Source organism: Strix aluco, chromosome 3 (genome assembly GCF_031877795.1).
Source record: "Strix aluco isolate bStrAlu1 chromosome 3, bStrAlu1.hap1, whole genome shotgun sequence".
NCBI classification, from domain to species: domain Eukaryota; kingdom Metazoa; phylum Chordata; class Aves; order Strigiformes; family Strigidae; genus Strix; species Strix aluco.
The window spans coordinates 16,269,792-16,282,154 of NC_133933.1; the positions used below are offsets into that span (position 1 = coordinate 16,269,792).

Consider the following 12,363-nt stretch of genomic DNA (forward strand, 5'->3'; position numbering starts at 1 on the left):
TATACATCACCATAAATACTAAGTGTGCTGTATTCATAGTGCAACATTTGAAGTGTCCTGAGGAACATGTTCCAATAGCTTTTCCTTTACAGTTACAGCAGAAGCTGTATTAAAGCAGTGACTAACTTGTCTGCCCATGCTTTTTGCTGCTGTGTTGCTCTGCTCTTTTTCTGAGGCCAAGCTTCTCCTCCAGGAGATCTGGCCCTGCTCCTAAGCATATTCTACATTTTTAATACCTCCTCCGTCATTACACAATTCAACTATCAGTAACTCAGTGTCAATAAAAAATACAGAACCACCTAAAGAAAAGCTGAGAGTTTTAAGCACTAATCCAGCACTACTATTAGCTGATCATGTGACACAAAGGACAGCACAATGCACTCAAACTGACTGTATACATGACAAAAATGCACAGACATTCCTACTTCAATAAAACCATCAAAAGCAACATGGCATGAGCTATGAATGCATTAACTACTGCTATATAATACTGGGTAATGTCGAAAATGTAACGCACGCCAAGTTTTATGCTAGTAAGAAAAATGGAAGATGGTTTTGGTTTGTTCTGTTTGTTTTCCATGGAAAGCTGAGTATTCGTTTCTTATTAGCACTTTAAGCTTTGGATCAATGACCAGGCTGATCAGATTTTTTAAAGAGATGTCAGAAAATTAATGGCTGTAATCTCTTTGAGCGACAATGGAAAGAGTGCGGCTAGGCTCACCATTTCAGTTCTGCTGAAATACAAGAGGGCTGTGTCCCTGTGCAGTGCCACCTGCTCAGCCGCACAAGTGTCAAAAAAGCACTTGGCCAAAACAGACAGAAAGGTCTCCCCTGAACTGGTGCTTCATGTACAACAAAGCTTTCCTGTTTTTCCCAAGATTGCTGGACCTTCACCCTTATTTTGGCATCCTGCCATTGATTTGCTATTTTACTCATCCTTCACTAATTTAATAATTTAGAGTCACATTTCTATTAGTGTTGATATTTAGTATGAAATTCTGTATTACCAAAAGAGTTCCATATTTCCAATATTTGCTCACTGAAAAAAAGCTAATGAGATTCTGAAATCCAAGTCCTGCTTTTAGCGCACGGGTGTGCTGTAATATTAGGAAGGATACGATTTCTCACACTTTGGCCTTTTGATGAAACACCTTTGCAATAGTAGTATGTCACCTTATCCCACAGTTTCACACATCAGCTGCCATGGTATCTGCCCCAAGAGCCCCATTTCACATTGCACTAATGAGTTAGAGCAGAGACATCCGAACCTCGTTAGCAAGCGCGCGCTCTCAGGGGACGGGGCGCTGGGCATTGCCATACTCACCTCCAGCATGTCTGTGCTCAGAACCCTGGCTGCCGCGGTAATGAAGTCTCCTATCAGCATTGTAAAGCCAGGTAAGCCCAGGAAGAAAAACCAAGGTGGGCAGTGCTTTATGACGGTATTTAAGATATCCTGAAAGAGAAGTTATCTGTTTGAGAATAAATAAGCAAAAAGACCCAAAAAGCCCAAAACCAAAGGGGACAGTGTGAGAACCTTTACCTTCACAATTCATCAGTGCCACACTTATCCAGGTGATAATTCACGGAGCCACACAGCTCTATGTATAAGTGATCATCACTCACTCAACAACCACTACTTTCCACTGCAGATGCATTTAGTAGGAAAAGTGCACTTTGTATTTTGGTAATATTTGTACTCTTAAATTCCTGTTTAAAAAAACCCAACAAACAAACATCCATGTCCCTTCATATCTAAACGTAACTGTTCTCCTGTTTGAATTCAAAAGATTCAAACCGTTAATCAGTTTAAGATGAAGCATTACACCACACCAAATGAACTATTTCCTAAAATCACATTACTCAAAATTCTGTAGCCATAAAACCCAAGAGATGACACATGACTGCTGCCTTTGCCCTGAAGGAGCTCAAGGCAGTAGCTGACAGCAAAGCAGCTTACTACTGTTAGGCTGCTCCAGCACTTCTGGGATTTTTTAGCTGTTCTGGACTAGTTGAGAAATACAGCAATGACAAATGCAAGACGTGATCATACACAGCACGGCAACACAGATACATCTATGCTAAATAGATTTTAAGTCACTCTTCTAAATAATTAAGACAGCCAATATAGATAAGCCTTGGGGAAAGAAAGAGTTTTGCTGAACTTTTGAAGTAACAGAGGGGTTTATTTGTCTTTTAGAGGTAGCATTGTATGTGAAAAACAGACCACCAACCACAGCTTTGCTCTTATCATAGAACCATAGAATCATTCAGGTTGGAAAAGACCCTTAGGATCATCGAGTCCAACCATCAGCCCTACTCTACAAAGCTCTCCCCTACACCATATCCCCCAGCATCTCATCTAAATGACCCTTAAACACATCCAGGGATGGTGACTCCACCCCCTCCCTGGGCAGCCTATTCCACTGTCTGACCACTCTTTCTGTGAAAAATTTTTTCCTAATGTCCAGTCTGAACCTCCCCTGTTGCAGTTTAAAACCGTTCCCCCTTGTTCTGTCACTAATCACCTGTGAGAAGAGACCAGCACCAACCTCTCTACAATGTCCTTTCAGGTAGGTGTAGAGAGTGATGAGGTCTCCCCTCAGCCTTCTCTTCCTCAAACTGAACAGTCCCAGCTCCCTCAATCTCTCCTCACAGGATTTGTTCTCCAGGCCCTTCACCAGCTTCGTTGCCCTCCTCTGCACTCGCTCCAGCACCTCGATATCCCTCTCGTATTGAGGTGCCCAAAACTGGACACAATATTCAAGGTGTGGCCTCACCAGTGCAGAGTACAGGGGGACTATCCTGTGACATAGAACACATTCAAGATGACCATGTCAACTTTAATCCTTCCGTGATTCAATTCTTCACTGTCTCTCCAAATCAGAGCAAAGTTCATGTATCTGAGTTAAGATTTCCTTCCTACAAGTTTTCAGCAGGTTTAAAATGAGGCACAAAATCTATATAATCCTTACCTGCAACATTATATTTGATGAAGAATTAGATAAAGCTATTTCTATATTGAGTAGAAAGTTATTTTTCATCTCAATAGAATTTCAAAGAAAAGTTGCAAAGGAAAACCATTTTCCCTGTCCATCTTTACTGGTTTTATGATGTGTTAAAGAGGGCTTGAACTTAAATTTAGTCCCAGAATGTGTCCATATGCTCAATTTCTACATCAGAAACTAAAGTAGTCAAACTCATTTTTCTCTACATGAAGATATGCTTTAACACCAACTAGTTCTTCAAAGCACTGCAAAACACCTGGACAGAACCTATTTAGTGTTCTGCTAAGTATTTACAGCAGTAACTTGTAACTTCCTATGAAATAACTGTGTTATATATTTTAAATAAATAATATTAGTTTTTAACATAGTAGCAGATAATGCTTTCACTTTCCTGAATAAGCTAAAATGCCACTCGAGTTAATGTTTAAACTAGTTTTAATCACTTCCTTTGATACATTTTAAAGTCAATATCAGTCAACGCAAACATTCAAAAAGAGGGAGCAGATGGATGCAGCAGCTCATAAAGTGGGTGGTAAACTCACCCTCCGAGCATAACAAAAGACCCACCTTTTTATAATTAAGGGTCTGATTAATGCACCAGGCTCCTCACAACACAACGCACCTGTAATTACGAACGGAGCCAGGTACTGTGATGTGTTTGGTCTCCGAATAATTGGGCATCAAACTATAGAGCAGCAGATGGGAGTACACTTCTGTTGACATATGCCACAATAAAAAAGCCTGCACTAACCTGGCCTGAAAGGTAACAGAACATCGGAAGTACAAAGACCTGCTACAAACAACTGCGTTAACTCCTGTCCTCACCCCATCAATCCCATCTGTTAAATACCACTGTAACGATCATCCAGCTTCATCAGCTCTTAACTATGGTCATTCTACAGAACACTTAGAAAATGAGGATAAAAAAGTAATTGCAAAACCGTTACTCTAATATATTAATACCTCTGATTTTACAGCACAGCATAAGTAATACAACTTTAACAAATGTGACAACACACACATTCCAAAAAGCTATAGGAATGTGGTTGCATAGATCTACTTGCTATTTATGAGATGTACCACTGCTAAAAACAAAAAAAATAATTTTCATAGTAAGAAACCTTTGAAAAATTTATTTTGAAAAGCTAATGAAACAATCCTCAAATTCTCTTTTTTGTTACGTAGCTTCAAACTGATAAATTCACAGCACAGGTTGTGTGCTGCGGTGACACAACACACACACGACTGTTAGAATTTAGCAATGCACAAGTGCATAAGAGCCCAAACAAAAACGCGTTCAGCCTAGCTTTCCATTAGTTCCCACTGCTATCTTTCATCTCAGGCATTTCCATAGAAATTTGTGATAGCTTGAACGACTTCATTTAAGTTAATATGAGGCAGAATATGTCCTGACGATAACGTTCTACTGGAGCTTACTCCAAACAGAATGGACAGGAAAGAAACCACACCCCAGGCAGGCACTTGCAGGTAAAATTTGACAGTTTTTCTCCCATTTCCCAATTAGCACACTTTCACGCACAACCCAGCTAACAATAAAAGCGTGGTTTCACGCAGTAATTCAGTAGCATTGCAAGGTTATCAGAAGATTTAGGCTTATGAGAAAGCGACCAAGTGAGAACATATGTCCTATCAGTGATATTGCAAAAATCAGGTAATTCAAACAGAGGCAAGTTGTTTCCTTTCCTTCAAAGCGCTGTTCTATAAATGTAAACTCTGTTCAGCAGCTTACAGCCTAGTAAATGAATCACTTTAATTGAATGCTATGTACACAGTAACTGGAAAAACACAAGCAATAAGAAAAACATATGGTGATGGCAATAGAAATTGGTTTACTCATTCTGTACAGTGTTGTTTCTTTACTTCTTTCATAATTGACCTTTAGAATGATAAACGTGTAAAATAATTTTGGTTTTATGGTTCCAAACCTTTCAGCAATTACACAAAATGAAAATTTAAAAGGAAGTATTCATTCTGGAAGCATTTCCATTGTTTACATAATTGCACAGCTATAATTTAGCATTCATGTTGTTAAAGAAAAGTGAAAAAAAGGACTATTATGGACTATTTCAATTCAAAATGATGCTCTGTAGTGTTAAAAATGGGAAGGAGGGGAGAAAAGGGGGCAATCACATGCATGTCCTTCTCAAATGCATTAACCCTATAAATGGCGTAATATTTCAGTATAGGTTAATCTACTAATCCAAATAATAAGGTCATAAACATCCACTGAGTAAGTGAAAAAAATTTTTGCAAGTTCACTGAAAGGTCAATTACAAAAATATTCTTCACCTAATTTTTGTTCAAGCTTTTGCCGATTACAGGTGTAACCAAATAGCATGCCATCTGCCTTCATCACGTTTCCAATTGTCCCTCAACAGGAACAACATGGATTTTTCACTTAAAGTTCACTCTGTTCTTCACTGAGAGACACCTCATTAGGGGCCGAAATTTACAGCATGGGAAAGATTATTAATTTACACAAGACTTAACTGGTAAATCCTTCATTTTTTATTTTAAAGGAACAAACACTTTCATTTACTTCTTCCAAGTTCTAGCTATCATTACATTTTAGGTAAGAGTTAACTTGTCAAAATTAAGTTCCAATAAAAATTTATGAAGTATTTTGACACCGGATTATCTTGTCAGAAAAATCTATTTCAATCTGTCATTTAAATCTAACCTCCAAAAAAGTTACATTTGCTAAAGTATCTTGTGACTGGAACGCAGGAAGGAGAGATATTAAAAACCAGAACAACACTGCATTTGTAAAACGTGGATAAGGTTATTCACAAGTGCTAAAGATGACAGATTACTGCATAAATCACCTGCTGGTAATTGCTCCTTCCCCTCTAAACTACATTAGAAAGCTCTCTTACAGTCGTATTAATAACAAAAAAACCCCACCCCAAAGCCCTTGTCCTGACAGAGGGGTACTCAGATGCCCTTCTAACAGAGATCAGACAAACATATGAAGCAAACAGAATTTTTAAAGTTTCTCCCCTTTTAGAGTATGTTTGATATTTTCACAACATAGGAGACCATTGGGATTAAGGACACACTTCAGATTGGAAGAAATATTTTAAGATCATGCACAAGAGGGAAATAACTGAATACCCATTTGCTACAGGTACAGAGGTACCAAGAACACAGTTACCAGTCCATGGCACAGCTTGAAACGTCAAGATGACTGTGTCACCATACAGACTTCTCCCAAATGCCTGTGGCAGGACTGCTTTGAAGTCTCTGCTTGTAAGCAATTAGTGTGGCAGTGCTGAAGCACGCACGAGGTTACCCATTTAGAGGGAAGGTGGTTTTAGGGAAGGGAAGGTGAGCACACCTCAGAGGACAGGTAAAGGAGCTCCCTGCAGTGAACCACAGGAAGGCAGGTCCTCCACCTTAGGTGGCAATTAGCAGTACTCTTAACACTTTTCACTTTCACCTGTGTGCTGTATCAGTTTCCAAGATGGAGGAACACACACAGAGGATAAGGGATTGTTTTGCACATTTTTACTAGAACATCCCAAAAAATAGGCAATACACTAAGCCTTGATTTGCTTAAAATAGTCACTCTCAGAATTTATCATGTAACCTTGCGTAAAAGATAAAGGTAACAGCTAAGCAAGAAGTTGAAGTAAAACACATCTGAAGCAGAGAAGCACAACTGGACACAGGGAAAAGGAAGGATCTGAAGATGCAGCACAGTTGAAATAAGCAGAGGGAAAGGGGAAAGTCAAGCTGAGCGCTAAGGATAATGGATGATGAAACTGTTATATTGCAAGGGCATGTTACTTCAGGAGATCCCAAAGCTACAACGATGGCTGGAGAGGTGGAAGAAAAGGTGTGAGCAAAACGGAAGGAAAAGAGATGTTGCCTCTATTTCAAAAACTCTATTTCTATTCTGGACAGAGTTCAAAAATCCTCACAAAGGAGCTTACAAGCAGCAGGCACTCCAGCAAGATACTGCTGGGAATACAGAAAGGACAGACAGAACAGCAACTACAAAACAGAAATTTGGGTGGGATGGAAGCAATTTAAAAAGAGCAAAAGTATTAAAAAAAAAAAAAAAACAAACAAACCCCACAACCCAAAAAAACCCTACCAAAATTGTTCCAGAACACACAGCTCCTACAATCAGCATTACCTGGTTCTCCCTTTCTTCCAGTCAATCCTATCAGCTATTTTTCTTCCGCACTTCCAACTTATCCTACTATGGGTGAACAGAGGGGTATGCAGGGTATGCAGGATTTCCTGTGAGATCTTGGCATTTGTATTTTTGTCTCTACTGGAAATGTGCTGTCTATTAACGCTTTTTCAAAGCACTCAAAGCACATAATGGGGGCACACAGGAAAATTTTCTACAGAAAGTGAGATATGGAGAAATTAAAAGCAGGAGAAAATCACAACAGCCATTGGAAGAAAGTCACAAGAAACTAAAATATGGGCATCTAAGCCTTAATAGACTGTATTATGATTATTTTCTTTTAAACAGCAGTCTGGAAAGGAATCTAAAATGCGTTATGGTTTCTCAAACGCTGTACAACTAAGGGTCCTCATGTGCAACATTATCAGGCAGAAACCCAGGCAAGAAGTACTTATTCCACAGCATACAAAAGCAAAGCTGCTCGTTTATTGTACCTTTAGAAGACAATGCTCTACCCAGCTAATACATGTTCCAGTGATCTGCACTAATGGCTGAGCAGTCTACAAGTTGTACGCTGCTCTTCATGTTGAATAAGAATTTAACAGAAAGATATGAAAGCTCACAAGTACTTTTTTTTTAAACTTCAGATCAACATAAATATAAATAGATAATTACTACGGCTTCTCCGGTAGCAACTCTACTGAAAAATGCTTCCTATTATAAATTATCCATCTCTCATGCAAAGAGCTATAGTCAGTGTTTCTACATAAGCCTACTACATAACTGGAGTAGCTTCCTTTCTATAATTAGCAACAGTATATTTTAAATTAAGAGGCTTATAGATAAGCATAACTTACATTAGTATATCACAATCTTTACTGATAAAGTACTTCATCTAAGTCATCTTTTACTACTAAAAGGAATTGAGCTAAAAACATAGCTGTTAACTTCTCTGTCTACAGCTGGGCTGCGTTCGGCAGGCAGTCCAGTCTGCATGTGCTGAAATTTAATCACCAAGGACATCTGTCAACTCATTTGGATTTGGGCTTTTTTTTCCCCTTCCATATTTAAAGTTTGTTCTGCCCTTAACATCACTAAACTAAAAAAAGCCATCAGCACAGTCTCTTTCCTTGTCTATTAATTGTTCTCTCTGCAGAGAATTTCTGAAGTCTATATTTTTTTATTATGTTCCTTAATATCTTCTTTTATATATATATATATGAGCACTCTATTCCAAAAATACTCTGGCAAGCCAGTGTAATTGTACATTATAACTGTTTGTTAAAACTCACTTCAAAAGTCAGGAATATAACTAACCTGTTAGCTGACTTTTCAGATAACCTCTGACTACTGGGCAAAACCACGGTGGCACGTGTTGTCAGTAGGTTACACCAAGCACGTTAACTGATGATAAAGCTCTGGTAGTAGGGTGAGACTTTCTAAAAAAATGACACTAAGCAGCTGGGGGGTTGAAACTTGAAAAATATTTAAAACCTGACTCTTCTTTTAAAGCGTAACTACAAGATAAGCACCTAACTTACACTGCATTCTCTTCTCAAACTAAGTGCAAAAGTAGACAGAAATAAGACAGTGTCACAAAAATCCACAGAACTTTTAGGAGAAACACACCAGTAATCTAGATTTAAGTACCAAAAGTACCAGAATCAAGGAATCGGAATTATCTCAATAGTTGCTTTTCTGAGAAGGGGGCTGTATAGTGTAAGTAGTATTTTGCAATCATGTTTTGGTACTTTTGTTCTTCAGCAAAAACAAAGCAGCTATGAAGCAAGGAGATGTTTATGTACCTTTTCAAGTTCATGAAGCAAAAATTACTGCTACAGTAAGGAACCAGTAGTAATAATAAAATACATTTCCTTTCCCAGTTTAGGTCTATGTAAAGTTTATGCATTGCAGTATTAGACTCTGGTTTAATTTTAAAAGCTGTATTTATTGTCCAAATCAAAAGACATGTATAGTTGCAATCACCGGGATTTTTCAACCATAAGGCAGCTATGCCGACCCAAACTGCAACAGGCTATCCCATGGCATCTCCTCAAAAAATCACAACCCAAGAACATTTCACAATCTTCCATAATCTGGACAAGGAATCGGAGTAACTATAGGTGGACTACCTCCACTAACCCAAGATGTGGTAGTGAATGTCCAAATCCTTTCCTTTACATTGGAGGGAGGGGAGGAGAGGTGGTGAGTCCTAAGTGAACTTCATGCATAAAAAACTGCAGGAAAAAATCTGGGCTCACTACAGCATCAGAAAAATGCCCACTGACTTGAGCAGTAACAGAGGAGAATCATCATCCTGCAGACGGTCACTTGCCCCTTGACCTCAGGCCCCTTTGCAAGCTGGAAGTAATTACAATGCCAGACTGCGACTCACTCTGTACTGCTGTTTCTTCAATGACTTCTCCCACCTGAAAAAGTGATGCAATTGTTGCAGAGAATTGTTCACTTCTTCAGAGATGTTTGTTGCTAGACACTTCCACATGGACAAATTAGATGCAGCTCATTACCTCGCTATCTCCTTTCTCATCTGCTAAGCTAATTGCTACATCTTGAACTCAGAGTATCATGGGAGTTTTCCATAAAATATACCCTTACATTGCTCTTTTATATACCCCAGGAGACAAGTCTGCAAAGTTAGGTTGTATTTGCTGAGAATAATATTGTATTAATTTATAACCATACTCAGAAATGTATTATTTGGTTTTTCTATCAACACCAAAATCTACAAAATTCAGGAGAAATTTTGTATACTCATATCCTTAAGGGACAAGTGAAAAGAGAAATATATTTCAAAGAAACATTTCTGATGCTAACTAAAATATTGATAATCACATTCAGATTAAAGAGGTTTCTGACTAATTTTTTTTAAGTTCCACAGCCACCTAAATAGCTCTTCTGAGGTAGCCAATGTGATTTCCTGAAGTTAGTCTACCTTTCTGTTGCTTTCCTCCATAAATTTTAAAGTTGCACTAGTCATACATACAGAAGGAAAATTCCCCGTAAGATTCACCCCCTCCACCTTTCTCCTGTTAATGTTCCTTAAAAGAGAGAAATTTATGCTTGTGCTTAGCAAACAGAAACAATCTCTGCTAAAAAAAAATCCACACCAAAGTTTATTTTGGTATGCAATAACTTGAATCCTAGAAACAATGCTCCGGCGGGTGGAGATTCTGCAGTGCTACAAACAACCAGGATGCACGTTCTGGTGATCCCTGTGCTCCTTGATATTGCACCCTCTTTTGTAAGTAGTTTATCAGGTAACAGCATACACCAAAAATCCTTGAGAAGTACAAAAATCACAAAATCAGTACCGGTACCATGTCACGGTTATTGTACATCATCCTGTTTCTTACAGGAAGCTGTGAGACCCTATGATAGCAAAGTGCTTCGCCTTATGCTTTGCTACTGTTTGCATGTATCAGAGGAGGTACTTCTGCCTCATACAATGCATTCCTGCATGTGTAGTAACCTTCAGCATGCAAGTTGTCTGACTAGTCTCAACACCCATCAAGCACTTTGAAGCTAATTATACAGGACATACAGAAATAGCCATAAGGATCATGCTTCATATCAACACGTTACATGAGAATCCAGGCTCCAAAGCCTCATGAGTTAATGCCTCAACCAGTTTCAAAGCTAAGGAAAACAAAACTGGAAGGACACAACAGAAAATTTGTGGTCGAGTGTGCCACCAAGAGGCAAGAAAAGCAAAACTGAGTGAGGCGAGGAAGAACAAAAGAGCAGCAGCAGTGTGCAAAATATCTGGGAAACCCTGGAACGATGTGCAATGTGGGGTCTGCCTTCGCTACGCAGTCTTTCATCTTCTTTAACTTCTGGATTGTAACTCTACACAAGGGCTGAAATCCAATGTGCACAGCATCAAGAAGCTGAAAATCCGTGGAACTGTTGCTAACAGCAAAATGCAATAAACAGTAAAAACCAGCTCAGTAAAAATCTCTCAGTTTCTATGTAGGAATTGATTCTCCAGGAAGTGGTCAGATTTAAAAAAAAAAGTCTTTTAGCATCCTTTTACCTTAGAAAAAAGGCACTGCCGACAGCTGAACACCTCTGACAATCTGGCCATTTCATGGAAATGTGTAGATGAAAACAACTTAAGTCTTAAAATTACTGATATTTTCCATTGCTATGGCTCTGTGTTAGCAGTGGCTGCTATATTGATTTAAGGGTCTTTGTTTTTTCAGATATAAAAGGGAGGAGTTCTTTAAAAAATCTGATCTACATCAGGCTTTAAAGTTTCTTGAGTTGTGTGGTTTATGTGAGAGGATTTAATGCTGTGTGGTTTTTAAAATTCAGGGGGTCTGATCATAGTGGGTGTTACCACAGAGTCTTCTTTTTGTAGGGGAATGAAGTTACTCTGCACCAAGCAGTGTTAAACTGTCTGAAATCTGAATGGCATTAGTGAAATGAAAGGGTAATGAGCTCTTCATTACTCTCAGGTAACACTGAGAGTGACAAAAAATGGGAGTTCTCACCACACTTTTATTTTTCCCCATTTGGGCTTTATGAAGTTTCAGGAGCAGCCAGGACTCTCAGGTTTTTTCCAGAAGAAAAACCTTTCCTTTCTAGTCTTTTTTCTTCCCCCATTATCTATTTAAAAGGAAGATTTTCCAAATGCTCTAACTTTTCAGGAGGGGAACTGAGATTCAGAGGGCAAGAGTCTGGTAACGATTAATTATTTCTCTCTTTCATCTCAGAAATAACCAAACCTGTGCAAGTCTCTCCTTGCTGGCTTACTAAAGGCCCCAGAAATAACTCTCAGAAGCAGCAGAAGTGACCGCTACAGGATCTGTGAAGGGGTCTGTGTGCCCTCTGCTGGCATCCACAGCACAGCTCTAGCCATTGCTTTCATTCAACTATTTCTTTTAAGGAAAAAAACCTCACTCCTACAGCTATAAAAACATAGAGAATATCTAAAAACATTTTCATTTTGTCCAAAGAGTATTTCCTACAGATTTTATGAGTATTTAGCTATTTCTGTGGCCCAATAATCTTCTTACATCTCAACAGATTAAGTCTTTTCCTCATCTCCCACTGACTACTTTATTAATTAGGCCAACTCAGGACACCAGGACCTAGAGAGAACATTTATCCACAGAACAGAATATTTTGGCAGCACCTCTTGGTTACAGTAGTAAGATAACCTTCTATCTCAGT

General features: G+C 38.7%; 1 protein-coding gene across 12 annotated transcripts in view; it reads right to left on the minus strand.

Annotated features, from left to right (window-relative positions):
* RALGAPA2 (Ral GTPase activating protein catalytic subunit alpha 2) overlaps window positions 1-12,363 on the minus strand; it is a 135,713-nt gene that overhangs the window by 72,889 nt on the left and 50,461 nt on the right. For all 12 annotated transcript variants that reach the window (XR_012622389.1, XR_012622392.1, XR_012622391.1 and 9 more), the window contains one exon: window positions 1,325-1,453. Coding sequence is in view for 8 of the 12 variants with exons in the window: in XM_074817532.1 (XP_074673633.1) it covers window positions 1,325-1,453 (129 nt within the window). In the remaining 4 variants the exon portion in view is untranslated. The remainder of the gene's footprint in view (window positions 1-1,324; window positions 1,454-12,363) is intronic.